Source organism: Petromyzon marinus, chromosome 62, assembly GCF_048934315.1.
Source record: "Petromyzon marinus isolate PM22_M1 ecotype Great Lakes invasive population chromosome 62, UKy_Petmar_22M1.pri1.0, whole genome shotgun sequence".
In the NCBI taxonomy this organism is placed as follows: Eukaryota; Metazoa; Chordata; class Hyperoartia; order Petromyzontiformes; family Petromyzontidae; genus Petromyzon; species Petromyzon marinus.
Window position 1 is genome coordinate 9,416,556 of NC_133728.1, and position 13,664 is coordinate 9,430,219.

At 51.6% G+C, this 13,664-nt stretch overlaps 1 protein-coding gene across 1 annotated transcript in view; it reads left to right on the forward strand.

Annotated features, from left to right (window-relative positions):
- The window catches only part of LOC116955819 (amyloid-beta A4 protein-like), a 72,820-nt gene that overhangs the window by 53,380 nt on the left and 5,776 nt on the right, over positions 1-13,664 (forward strand). The window contains exons 9-14 of the mRNA XM_076053716.1: positions 1,510-1,668; positions 2,509-2,640; positions 3,935-4,034; positions 6,225-6,374; positions 7,471-7,517; positions 11,149-11,289. Coding sequence (XP_075909831.1) covers positions 1,510-1,668; positions 2,509-2,640; positions 3,935-4,034; positions 6,225-6,374; positions 7,471-7,517; positions 11,149-11,289 — 729 coding nt within the window. The remainder of the gene's footprint in view (positions 1-1,509; positions 1,669-2,508; positions 2,641-3,934; positions 4,035-6,224; positions 6,375-7,470; positions 7,518-11,148; positions 11,290-13,664) is intronic.

Sequence of the window (13,664 nt, forward strand, 5' to 3'; positions counted from 1 at the left end):
AGTGAGTCTCTGTGTGAGTCAGTGGGTTTCTGTGTGAGTCGGGGGGTCTCTGTGTGAGTCATTGAGTGTCTGTGTGAGTCAGTGGGGACTCTGTGTGAGTCAGTGAGTCTCTGTGTGAGTCAATGAGTCTCTGTGTGAGTCAGTGGGTTTCTGTGTGAGTCGGTGGGTCTCTGTGTGAGTCAGTGAGTCTCTGTGTGAGTCAGTGAGTCTCTGTGTGAGTCAGTGGGTCTCTGTGTGAGTCGGTGGGTCTCTGTGTGAGTCAGTGAGTCTCTGTGTGAGTCGGTGGGTCTCTGTGTTAGTCAGTGAGTCTCTGTGTGAGTCTACGGGTCTCTGTGTAAGTTTGTGGGTCTCTGTGAGTCTGTGGGTCTCTGTGTGAGTCAGTGAGTCTCTCTGTGAGTCTATGGGTCTCTGTGTGAGTCTGTGAGTCTCTGTGTGAGTCAGTGGGTCTCTGTGTGAGTTTGTGAGTCTCTGTGTGAGTCGGTGGGTCTCTGTGTGAGTCGGTGGGTCTCTGTGTTAGTCAGTGAGTCTCTGTGTGAGTCGGTGGGTCTCTGTGTGAGTCGGTGGGTCTCTGTGTGAGTCAGTAGGTCTCTGTGTGAGTCAGTGAGTCTCTGTGTGAGTCGGTGGGTCTCTGTGTGAGTCGGTGAGTCTCTGTGTGAGTCGGTGGGTCTCTGTGTGAGTCGGTGTGTCTCTGTGTGAGTCTACGGGTCTCTGTGTGAGTCTACGGGTCTCGGTGTGAGTCTACTGGTCTCTGTGTGAGTCGATGGGTCTCTGTGCGAGTCTGTGGGTCTCTGTGTGAGTCTACGGGTCTCTGTGTGAGTCTAGGGGTCTCTGTGTGAGTCTACAGGTTTCTGTACGAGTCTACGGATCTCTGTGTAAGTCTGTGGGTCTCTGTGTGAGTCTACGGGTCTCTGTGTGAGTCTACGGGTCTCGGTGTGAGTCTCCGGGTCTCGGTGTGAGTCTACGGATCTCTGTGCGAGTCTACGGATCTCTGTGTGAGTCTACGGGTCTCGGTGTGCGTCTACGGGTCTCTGTGTGAGTCTACGGGTCTCGGTGTGGGTCTACGGGTCTCTGTGTGAGTCTACGGGTCTCTGTGTGAGTCTACGGATCTCTCTGTGAGTCTACGGGTCTCTGTGAGTCTACGGGTCTCTGAGTCTACGGGTCTCTGTGTGAGTCTACGGGTCTCGGTGTGGGTCTACGGGTCTCTGTGTGAGTCTACGGGTCTCTGTGTGAGTCTACGGATCTCTGTGTGAGTCTACGGGTCTCTGTGAGTCTACGGGTCTCTGTGTGAGTCTACGGGTCTCTGTGTGAGTCTACGGGTCTCTGTGTGAGTCTACGGGTCTCTGTGTGAGTCTACGGATCTCTGTGTGAGTCTACGGGTCTCGGTGTGAGTCTACGGGTCTCTGTGTGAGTCTACGGGTCTCTTTGTGAGTCTACGGGTCTCCGTGTGACTCTGTGGGTCTCTGTGCGAGTGTATGATTCGGCATGTCCGCCTATCCGCCGATCCGCCAGCGGTTCCAGCGGCTGGTGAACCAGCTGGACACGGCGCTGGCGAGCGCCAAGCAGCGACTGAGCGACACTCACCAATCTCGCGTGGAGGCGGCCCTCAACATGCAACGGCGCTCCGCCCTGGAGGAATACCTGTCCCAGCTGCAGGCACAGCCACCCAAGGTGCGCACGGACGCCCAATGGTGGAGCTCGCTAACAGCACTTGCCCCAACAGTCTGCTAAGGCTCTTCGGTGGGGGGTTATCTTTATCTGTGTGTGTCTGTGTGTGTGTGTGGGGAGGCGGTGGTGTAGCCATAAGCGCGCTGCGCTATGAACCCGGCGACACGGTTTCGATTCCCGCTCACGGCCAACACGGGTGACGATTATCTGTACCGGTCCTGGGCCTCCCCTAGGTCCACTCAGCCTCAAATGAGTACCTGGTGAGATGTGTAAACATCGCCACTGGGGAGACAAAGGCGGTCGGGCGTTGTGCTGGCCACCCACCCCCTCGTGTGCCGTGCCGGCCTTCATAGGTGCTGCTCGCTAACAGCACTTGCCCCTACAGTCTGTTAAGGCTATACAGGGGATCTATGTCTTTGTGTGTATGTCTGTGAGTGGGTCGTGCAGCGGTCGGCGCGCTGCGCTGCGAACCCGGTGACCCCAGTTCAATTCCCGATCATGGCCACCACCAGCGGCGATCATAGGCCTTCCCCTAGGCCGACTCGGCCTGCAATGATCACCCGGTTTGGGGTGTAGTAAACATCGCCACTGGGGGCGGTCACAAAGGTGGCCATGGCGTGGTGCTGGCCACCCACCCCCTCGTGTGCCGTGCCGGCCTTAACAGCTGCTACTCGCGAACAGCGCTTGCCTTGTGTGTGCGAGTGCATCTCGGCTTCTGTGTGTGTTACGATTTGTTCAATCAGAATTATTTTTTCAATATGTGCGTGCATGTGTCTCCTCCTCCTCTGTGTGTCCCCTCCCTCCCCACCTCCCTCCTGCTGCTTCTGCTGCTGCTGGGTGCAGCGTGAGCGCCTGCTGCACGCGCTCAAGCGCTACATGTGGACGGAGCAGCGTGACCAGGTCCACTCCGTGAGACACTTCCAACACACGCAGCGCAGCAGTGATCCTCCGCCTCCTCCGACCGCCCTGCTGATGGTGAGCGGAGACCCCACTCTCCTCCACGTTCTCTCCTACCTCTCACCTGTCATCACACCTCCACTCCCCTCCACGCTCTCTCCTACCTCTCACCTCTCATCACACTCCACTCCCCTCCATGCTCTCTCCTACCTCTCACCTCTCATCTCACTCCACTCCCCTCCACGCTCCCTCCTGCCTCTCATCTCACTCCACAGTCAACGTCAGTGCCAAATATCTGAACTGGTTTCTGAACCTTCCCTCGGCCAACTCAGCCTTAAACGAATTCCTGGTGCGGTTTGTTAAAAATCTCGGCACTGAGGAGGCCCACGCTGGCCGTGCATTTTTTTTTTCCAGGCCGCACCAACCCCACCGTGTGCCGAAGTGCCGGCCTTCGTAGGTGCTACCCGCTAACGGCACTTGACCCAACAGTCTGCCAAGGCTATTCGGTTGGGCGGGATATTTATAAAGTATTAAAGCTTTCGTGACTGCATAAAATTACTCATTGGTTTTTCGGTAAAGTCACGTATGTAGAAATACAATAAAATGATATTAAAACAAAACAATCACGACGTTTCAATCACAACACAAGCGATCTTCATCAGGTGTCAAGAACAAATCACGGCGGTAAATACAACAAAAAGATGAGAGACGAGAATTCAACAAACCTGAAAAAACATTATGTGAAGCACATCCAGTCAGGCCAACAACACAGTTAGACACTTCCTGGCGGACCACGAATTTCAGAAGTGTTAAATTTCGTGTTCAACCTCTGGATTGCACATACCAGCATAAACAGAATGAAAAAATACGAGGTACACGGTCAGTAGAAATATATATACAAGTCCACCAAGAGGTAAGGAGGGAGGAAAGACGGACAGAGAGGCCAGGAGGGAGAGAGAGGGGGGCCGGAGGGATGAACAGAAGCTTTAAATATTTATCTTTGTGTGTGTGTGTCCATCTGTGTGTGTGTGTGTGGGGAGCGGTAGTGTAGCGGTTAGCGCACCGCGCTACGAACCCGGCGACCCGAGTTCGATTCCCGCTCACGGCCAACACCAGCGACGGTTGTCCGAACCGGTCCTGGGGCCTCCCATAGGTCGACTCGGCTTCAAATGAGTACCCGGTGCGGTGTGTAAACATCACCACTGGGGAGACAAAGGCGGCCGGGCGTGGTGGCTGCCCCCCAATTCCGCCCATCGTGTGCCACGGTGCCGGCCGTGGTCGGTGCTACTCGCTAACAGCATTTGCCCCCACAGTCTGCTAAGGCTATTCGGTTGGGGTGGATCTTTGCCTTTGTGTGCGTGTGCGTGTACAGGTTCAGGCCCACCTGACGGTGATCAAGAAACGTCTCAACGAGAGCCTCTCCCTTCTCAGCCAAGTGCCCAGGCTTGGCCCCGGCATCCAGGCCCAGATAAGTGAGTGGTGTCCTCCTCCCTGCCTGCTGTCGTGGGATCGATCCCACGACCCTCCTGTATACCACGCGAGGTAGTTAACATCTGCTAGTCACCGTGATGATGATGAGAGAGAGAGAGAGACGCAAACTCCAAATGTACAGCAGCAGGCATCGTCAGGATCGGGATCGAAACCACGACCTGCTGCACACCAAGCGAGGTTGTTAACATCGTTATCCTGGCTACGTGCCAGGAGGTGGTAGCAGCGCACGTGCATGCTCCGTTTCTGCGTGATCCACCAACCCTTGCTGGCTGCACACTGCCGCGCCGGAGGGCCATGCTGTAGCCCGGGTCACCCGGGGCGCATCCGTGGCTTTCTGGCGAAGGGATCGTCGCGTATGTGTGTCTATGTGCACGCGCGTGCCTGTGTGTGCGTGCGTGTCTGTGTGTGTGCGTGCGTGCGTGTCTGTGTGTGCGTGCGTGTCTGTGTGTGCGTGTCTATGTGTGCGTGTGTGTGTGCGTACGTGCGTGTGTATGCGTGCGTGTCTGTGTGTGCGTGTCTGTGTGCGTGTGTGTGCGCGCGTGCGTGTGTGTGTATGCGTGCATGTCTTTAAGGACCTTCATGGTGGTGAGCGGGCCCGGGTAAAACTACGTGGCCGGGAGTCAGAGCCATTCCCTGTACACCTTCGGGTGCGACAGGGATGTCCTCTGGCTCCCACATTATTTAACATCTATTTTGACCACGTAGTTCGTAAAGCCTTCAATAGCTGTACCGGGGGAATCTCCATTTGGTACAGATATAATGGGAGGCTGATCGATGCCCGGGTGCGGTCAAGGGATGGCTACCTATTGCTCAACCACATTATGTATGCCGATGATTTGGTAATAGCTGCTCATTCAGAGAAGAAGTTGGAGACACTGCTGCTGAGACTGGAGCGTGCCACTAAGAGATGGGGCCTTACCATCAGCCCCGCCAAAACTAAGCACCTGCCTGGGTATTTTGTACCATCGGACACTCCACCCCCACAACTCCCAATCGGTGATGGGGCAGTTGCGGAGAGAGTGGAGAGTTTCCCATACCTGGGCAGTGTGCTTATGACCGGCTCCAGTTTAACAGCAGAGGTCTCACTCCGAATCAGTCGAGCGGCAATTTATTTTCATCGGTTGCATAATGCTGTGTGGAAGCTACCTGGTCTGTCGCTCCGCACTAAGCTTCAGGTCTTCTCGGCTACGGTCATTCCCTCCCTTCTCTACGCTTGCGAAACGTGGACCCCCTTAATGGATCATCTTCGCCGGTTAGAAACATTTAGACTAGCCTGCCTACAATCCATCCTGGGTTTAACCAGGCTGGATTGTGTGAGGAGCTCACAAATCCTTGAAAAATCTGGGCAAGGTCCCATCGGTGAGCTCCTCCGGCAGGCAAGGCTGCGTTGGCTGGGTCATGTAGCCCGCATGCCCAGCCACCGCATGCCAAAACAGCTTTTGTTCGGCCTAATTGAGGGGGCTAGAGAAGAGATGGAGTGATGTGGTACAGGGGGACGTGGAGCTTAGTGGACTTGCCGATGACTGGTACCAGCGGTGTCAAGATTGGCCTCGTGAAGGATGCTACTGGGCAGTTGGAGGTCGTCGCCCTCCAACAACAACGGAGGGCGGAGGAGCGACGCTCACAACAACGAGCGGAGCGCGGGGTGGCTAAAGCACAGCAGGTTGGCACAGTAGGGGGGCACAGGTGGTGCATCAGCCAGTCATCTCAGTCAGTCGACCTGTGGCACCTGGGTCTGTCCCGTGACCTCCCGCCAGTAGCGGGCGTTCAACACTTCATGTGGCCTTAAAGTGCGCACAGCCTGGCACAAGCGTCGTGGTGACGTCACCGCCACTTAGTGGCGAATGGCGGTTGTTGTTTTTGCATAGCGTAGCGACTAGCGCTACGCTGCGCTACGAACCCAGCGACCCGAGTTCGATTCCCGCTCACGGCCAACACCAGCGACGATTATCTGAACCGGTCCTGGCCTCTAGTGAGTACCCGTGTACGATGTGTTAGTAAACATCGCCGCTTTGGGAGACAAAGGCGGCCCGGGGTGGTGTTGGCCACCCCCACCCCCTCGCCGCGTGCTACGGTGGCTGGCCTTTACATCGGCGTGCCGCTGCTACCCGCGAAACAGCGCTTGCCCAAATGGTCTGTTAAGGCCATCTCTGTCTTTGTGCGCCTTGCAGGTGGTCTGGCGGCCTACGTGCAGAGCTACGGGCAGGGCCTGCTCAACGTGGGCCAGAGCTACGGCTCGGACGGCCTCATGCCGCCCAGCGACACGCCGCCCGCCCTGTGGCCCGAACGGGCACGCGAGGGACCCCCGGTGGACGATGACGGTGCGGCACGGCGCGGCGTTACCCCCTCTTCTGTCTCGTTTCTATTGTCTTGTTTCTATTGTCTTGTTTCTTTTGTGTCGTTTCTATTATCTCCTTTGTTCCATCTCGTTTCTGCTGTCTCGGTTGTCTCATTTGCTCTGTCTCGTTTTTGTTGTCTCGTTTGATCTGTCTGTTTCTATTATCGTATTTGTTCTATCTCGTTTCTATTGTCTTGTTTCTATTGTCTAGTTTCTTTTGTCTTGTTTCTTTTGTCTAGTTTCTTTTGTCTCGTTTCTTTTATCTCCTTTGTTCTATCTCGTTTCTATTGTCTCATTTGTTCTGTCTGTTTCTATTGTCTTGTTCGTTCTGTCTGTTTCTATTGTCTCCTTTCTATTGTCTTGTTTGTTCTGTCTGTTTCTATTGTCTTGTTTCTATTGTCTCGTTTGTTCTGCCTGTTTCTATTGTCTCCTTTCTATTGTCTTGCTTGTTCTGTCTCATTTCTATTGTCTCCTTTCTATTGTCTTGTTTGTTCTGTCTCGTTTCTATTGTCTCGTTTCTATTGTCTCGTTTCTATTGTCTCGTGTGTATTGTCTGTCTTGTGTGCCCCGTCCCGTGTGCTCCGCGACGCTAAGCGTGTGTGTGTACACCTCGCACTACGAGCTCCTTAGACCGTGCTCGCGATGCCCTCCCTACGCACGTGCCTCCGCGCGCGGCCATCCACAACCCTCGTGTGCCACAGTGCCGGCCTTCCATAGGTGCTGTTCGCTAACAGCACTTGCCCCAACGCTCTGTGGAGGCTATACTGGGGATCTTTGCCTTCGTATTGTGTGTGCGGGGAGCGGTGGTGTAGCGGTTAGCGGTAAGTTGCGCTACGAACCCGGCGACCCTGAGTTCGATTCCCGCTCACGGCCAACTCCGGCAACGATTATTTTAACCGGTCCTGGGCCTCACCTAGGTGTGAACATTGCCACTAGGGAGACAAAGGCGGTCGGGCGTGGTGCTGGGCACCCACCCCCTCGTGTGCCATGCCGGCCTTAATAGGTGCTCGCTAACAGCACTTGCCCTGACAGTCTGTTAGGCTATACGGAGGATCTTTGTCTTTGTGCGTGGTGTGCAGAGAACGGGAATGCGACCGACGAGGACCTCGCCTCTGACCTCTTCCAGGTGATTTAATGCACGAGAAATTACGTGTGAGTGTAGTGAGTGTAGTATAGTGAGTATAGTATAGTCTAGTATAGTGTAGTATAGTGAATATAGTATAGTGAGTATAGTGAGTATAGTATAGTGAGTAGTATAGTGAGTATAGTGAGTGTAGTATAGTGAGTATCGTATAGTGAGTGTACGATAGTGAGTATAGTATAGTGAGTATAGTATAGTGAGTGTAGTATAGTGAGTGAGTATAGTGAGTGTAGTATAGTGAGTGTAGTATAGTGAGTGTAGTATAGTGAGTGTAGTATAGTGAGTGTAGTATAGTGAGTATAGTATAGTGAGTGAGTATAGTGAGTGTAGTATAGTAAGTATAGTATAGTGAGTATAGTATAGTGTAGTATAGTATATTATAGTGAGTGTAGTATAGTGAGTATAGTATAGTGAGTATAGTATAATGTAGTATAGTGAGTGTAGTATAGTGAGTATAGTATAGTGAGTGTAGTGTAGGGAGTATAGTATAGTATAGTGAGTATAGTGAGTGTAGTATAGTGAGTGTAGTGAATGTAGTATAGTGAGTGTAGTATAGTGAGTATAGTGTAGTGAGTGTAGTATAGTGAGTATAGTAGAGTGAGTGTAGTATAGTGAGTATAGTATAGTGAGTGTAGTGAGTTTAGTATAGTGAGTGTAGTATAGTGAGTGAGGGAGGGTGGCGTTTGTGCACAGACTGCCCTATATGACATCATAACAACAGTCTGGACCACTGGACGGGTTCCGCAGGATTGGAAGGATGCCCTGGTGGTCCCCCTTTTTAAGAAGGGGGACTGCACAGACTGTAACAACTACAGGGGCATCTCACTCCTCAGTGTGCCGGGAAAGGTCCTGGCAAGGATTATTCAGCATCGCCTTGCCAGGCACGCTGAGGAGAGGCTTGCGGAGCCCCAATGCGGTTTCAGGAAAGGGCGGTCCTGCACAGATGCCATATTTTCTGTCCGTCTGCTACAGCAGAGGTGTAGGGAATTCCAACAAGACCTACATCTCTGCTTTATTGACCTGGTCAAGGCCTATGATACCATCAGTAGGCCTGGGCTCTGGGTCGTTCTTCGTGCTTTTGGAGTACCTGACCCTCTGCTCACGATCATTAAGGACCTTCATGATGGTGAGCGGGCCCGGGTAAAACTACGTGGCCGGGAGTCAGAGCCATTCCCTGTACACCTTGGGGTGCGACAGGGATGTCCTCTGGCTCCCACATTATTTAACATCTATTTTGACCACGTAGTTCGTGAAGCCTTCAATAGCTGTACCGGGGGAATCTCCATATGGTACAGATATAATGGGAGGCTAATCGATGCCCGGGTGCGGTCAAGGGATGGCTCCCTATTGCTCAACCACGTTATGTATGCTGATGACTTGGTAATAGCTGCTCAGTCAGAGGAGGAGTTGGAGACGCTGCTGCTGAGACTGGAGCGTGCCACTAAGAGGTGGGGCCTTACCATCAGCCCCACCAAAACTAAGCACCTGCCTGGGTATTTTGTACCATCGGACACTCCACCCCCACAACTCCCAATCGGTGATGGGGCAGTTGTGGAGAGAGTGGAGAGTTTCCCATACCTGGGCAGTGTGCTTATGACTGGCTCCAGTTTAACAGCAGAGGTCTCACTCCGAATCAGTCGAGCGGCAATATCTTTTCATCGGTTGCGTAACGCTGTGTGGAAGCTACCTGGTCTGTCGCTCCGCACTAAGCTTCAGGTCTTCTCGGCCACGATCATTCCCTCCCTTCTCTACGCTTGCGAAACGTGGACCCCCCTAATGGAACATCTTCGCCGGTTAGAAACATTTAGGCTGACCTGCCTACGATCCATCCTGGGTTTAACCAGACTGGATTGTGTGAGGAGCTCACAAATCCTTGAAAGATCTGGGCAGGGTCCCATCGGTGAGCTCCTCCGGCAGGCAAGGCTGCGATGGCTGGGTCATGTAGCCCGCATGCCCAGCCACCGCATGCCGAAACAGCTTTTGTTTGGCCGGATTGAGGGGGCTAAGCGGGCGCGGCACGGGCTAGAGAAGAGATGGAGTGATGTGGTACAGGAGGACGTGGAGCTGAGTGGACTTGCCGATGACTGGTACCAGCGGTGTCAAGATCGGCCTCTGGAGGAGGCTCGTGAAGGATGCTACTGGGCAGTTGGAGGCAGTCGCCCTCCAACAACAACGGAGGGCGGAGGAGCGACGCTCACAACAGCGAGCGGAGCGCCGGGTGGCTAAAGCACAGCAGGTTGGCACAGTAGGGGGCACAGGTGGTGCATCAGCCAGTCATCTCAGTCAGTCGACCCGTGGTACCTGGGTCTGCCCCGTGACCTCCTGCCAGCGGGCGTTCGACACTTCACGTGGCCTCAGGGTGCACATAGCCTGGCACAAGCGTCGTGGTGACGTCACCGCCACTTAGTGGCGAATGGCGGTTGTTGTTGTTGTTGTAGTATAGTGAGTATAGTAGAGTGAGTGTAGTATAGTGAGTATAGTATAGTGAGTATAGTATAGTGAGTGTAGTATAGTGAGTGTAGTATAGTGAGTGTAGTATAGTGAGTATAGGGAGTGTAGTATAGTAAGTATAGTATAGTGAGTATAGTATAGTGAGTATAGTATAGTGAGTATAGTATAGTGAGTGTAGTATAGTGTGTGTAGTATAGTGAGTGTAGTATAGTGAGTGAGTACAGTGAGTGTAGTATAGTGAGTGTAGTATAGTGAGTATAGTATAGTAAGTATAGTATAGTGGGTGTAGTATAGTGAGTATAGTATAGTAAGTATTGTATAGTGAGTGTAGTATAGTGAGTATAGGATAGTGAGTGTAGTATAGTGAGTATAGTATAGTGAGTGTAGTATAGTGAGTATAGTATAGTGAGTGTAGTATAGTGAGTATAGTATAGTGAGTATAGTATAGTGAATATAGCATAGTGAGTGTAGTATAGTGAGTATAGTATAGTGAGTGTAGTATAGTGAGTATAGTGTAGTATAGTGAGTGTAGTATAGTGAGTGTAGTATAGTGTAGTATAGTATGGTGAGTATAGTGAGTGTAGTATAGTGTAGTATAGTATAGTGAGTGTAGTATAGTGAGTATAGTATAGTGAGTATAGTATAGTGAGTATTGTATAGTGAGTGTAGTATAGTATAGTGAGTGTAGTATAGTGAGTATAGTGAGTTTAGTATAGTGAGTATAGTTTAGGGAGTATAGTAAGTATAGTATAGTTTAGTGAGTATGGTATAAATCTGGACTGAAAACTTTCGTGAGTGCAGGAATTCACATTCTTTGGTTCTTTCGGTGATGTCACGTAGATTGGTTCAAAGAAAATAACAAAAAATACTTCGACGTTTCGATCGCAACACAAACGGTCGTCATCAGGAAAGGGGGCTTAGCTTCCAAAGGCAAACTTCACAGAGAATTCCCTCATCAAAACTCTACATCATAGAGCTCCATTTATTCCCGACCATCATCACCTAGCCAGCGAACGGGAACACGCACAACCAAGCCCTCAAGATGAATGAATATTCAGACGACGCAATCCGTAGAGCTATCACCCCGCGCGCTACGGTCGGCCGCTTTGCTACCGCGAGGAGCCGAGCCCTCGTGTTGAAGCCGCCCGCCCGCCCGTCGTTTCAGATGGATGCGCGCAAGGCCGAGCAGTTCAACGTGTGGGCCGTGATCGCCCTGCTCGTCGGCATCGCCGTGGTGACCACCGTGGTCATCGGGACCCTGGTGCTGCTCCGCCGCAAGGCTTACCGCCCCGTCAGCACCACCGAGGTGAGGGCGGAGACTGCTGCCTTCACGCCTGTTGGGATTTCTCGACGATAATAATAATTATACATTTTAATCGTGAGCGCTTTTCTGAATGCTCAAAGACACTTTGCATAAAATCTTTAAAGCAGCAAAAACAACACCAAATGGTAAAAAAAAACACTAAAAACACATCAAACTTGGCTAAACATTAAAAGCAATTTTAAAAAGGTGAGTTTTGGTCGAAGATTTGAACGCTGGAAGGTCGGTGCAGTCACGGATTTGTTTTGGGAGAGAGTTCCAAAGTGAGGGGCAGCTATAGAGAAGGCTCTGTCGCCCCAGGTTCTGATGCTTGGTCCTGAGAGGTGGAGTCAGGAGGTTGGCGTCAGATGAGCGAAGGCTACGGGATGGGTTGTGGCGGTGGAGCAGGTCGGTGAGGTAGGAAGGGGCCTGGTTACGAAGGGCTTTACGTGTGAGGAGGAGGAGGATTTTGAACTGAATTCGTTGTGGGACCGGGAGCCAATGGAGGTTCTGGAGGACAGGGCTAATGTGGTCACCCGTGCGGGTGTGAGTGAGCAGACGTAGCAGCAGAGTTCTGGATGTACTGGAGTTTATTTAATGTTTTTGTTGAGGTGCCGTATAGGATGCTGTTGCAGTAATCGATTGTGGAGGTGATGAAGGCGTGGATGATGAGGGTTTCTGCAGCTGAGAAAGAGAGTGATGGGCGAAGTCTGCAGATGTTTTTGAGGGTGAAAAAAGGCAGTTCTGGCGATTTGTTTTACGTGGTGTTCAAAGGAGAGGTTATTGTCAAAAATGACTCCCAAGGTTGCGACTTTGAAGCGATGGAGACAGGGCGTTGGTGTCGACAGTGACGGAGAAACTGCGAATGGATTTATTGATAGATTTGGGACCGATGATGATCATATCTGTTTTGTCACAGTTAAGTTTAAGGAAATTGTTGTGCATCCACGACTTAATGTCAGCGAGGCAGTTAGAGAGAGCGGAGTGGGTGGCGGAGGTGTGATGGATTTGGTGGAGATGTAGAGCTGGACATCATCGGCATAGCAGTGAAAGTTAAGACCACGGTGGCGAATGACGTTGCCAAGGGGAAGCAGGTATAGCAGGAAGAGCAAAGGACCAATCACCGAGCCCTGGGGAACACCTTGGGACAACGGAGCGGTGGAGGAGGTGCAGTTGTTGATGTGGATGAACTGTCGTCTGTCGGTGAGATAAGATTGGGAGTCAGGGGAGGGCGGTGCCGGTGATGTTGAGGGTAGATTTGAGGCGAGAGAGAATGAACGGCGTGGTTGATAGTTGTCAAAAGCTGAAGTGAGGTCCAGGAGGATGAGGATGCTGAGGTGACCAGAGTCTGCGGAGAGGAGGATGTCGTTGGTAACTCTGAGGAGGGCTGTTTCAGTGCTGTGTTGTGAACGGAAGCCGGATTGAAATGGTTCGAACAGGTCATTTGAGGAGAGGTGGGTTTTGAGTTGTTTGGCGACAGTGCGTGCGTTCCAGTATCTTAGACAGAAAGGGGAGATTGGAAATGGGCCGAAAGTTTGACATAATGTTGGGGTCAAGTCCAGGTTTTTTGAGAATGGGGGTGACAGCAGCCAGTTTTAGTGAACGTGGGATTGAACCAGAGCTGAGAGAGGAGTTAATGATGTTTGTGATGAGTGTGGAGATAGCTGGTAGACAGTCTATGATGAGGTGGGATGGGATGGGGTCCAGGACACATGTTGATGTTTTCATCCCTGTCAAGATTTTAGACAGCTCCCCCGGCAACACTGGGGATAACTGAGACAGTGGCTGAGAGGTGTAGGGGGGGTGGAACAAATGATGGAATGACAGAGCAGACAGTGGTAGCAGAAGAAGAGGACAGGTTGGTGTAATTGGTGTCAATTTTGGTCTGAAAGAATGATAGAAAGGTGTTGCATTTATCAGTTGTGAATGAGTTGACGATATTGTCACTGGGTTTGAGAAGTTTATTTACCGTGTATAAAAGAGCCTTTGGGTTGATAGAACCAGAATGTATGAGGTGTGAGTAGTAGATGGACCGTGTAGTGTTAATAGCTTCCTTATACTGCTGAAGGTAATCTGTGTAAGCTTGTAGATGAACAGTTAAACCAGTTTTCTTATGGAGCCTTTCAAGCTGATGCTTACGGGATTTCGTTTTGTGCAGAATAGGAGTGTACCAGGTAGCAGAGTGAGTGAATGAGACAGTTTTAGTTTTGATGGGAGCCAGATGATCGAGACTGGTGGAAAGTGTTTCATTGTAGTAGTTGGTGAGGTCGGAAGGGTTGTCAGTCACGGGTGGGGGGGGAGGAGGATATTTTGCTGGCAAGAGAGGCTGAAAGGGCAGGACTAGAGATGGATTTAAGATTTCTGAAAGAAATTGTCCTTTT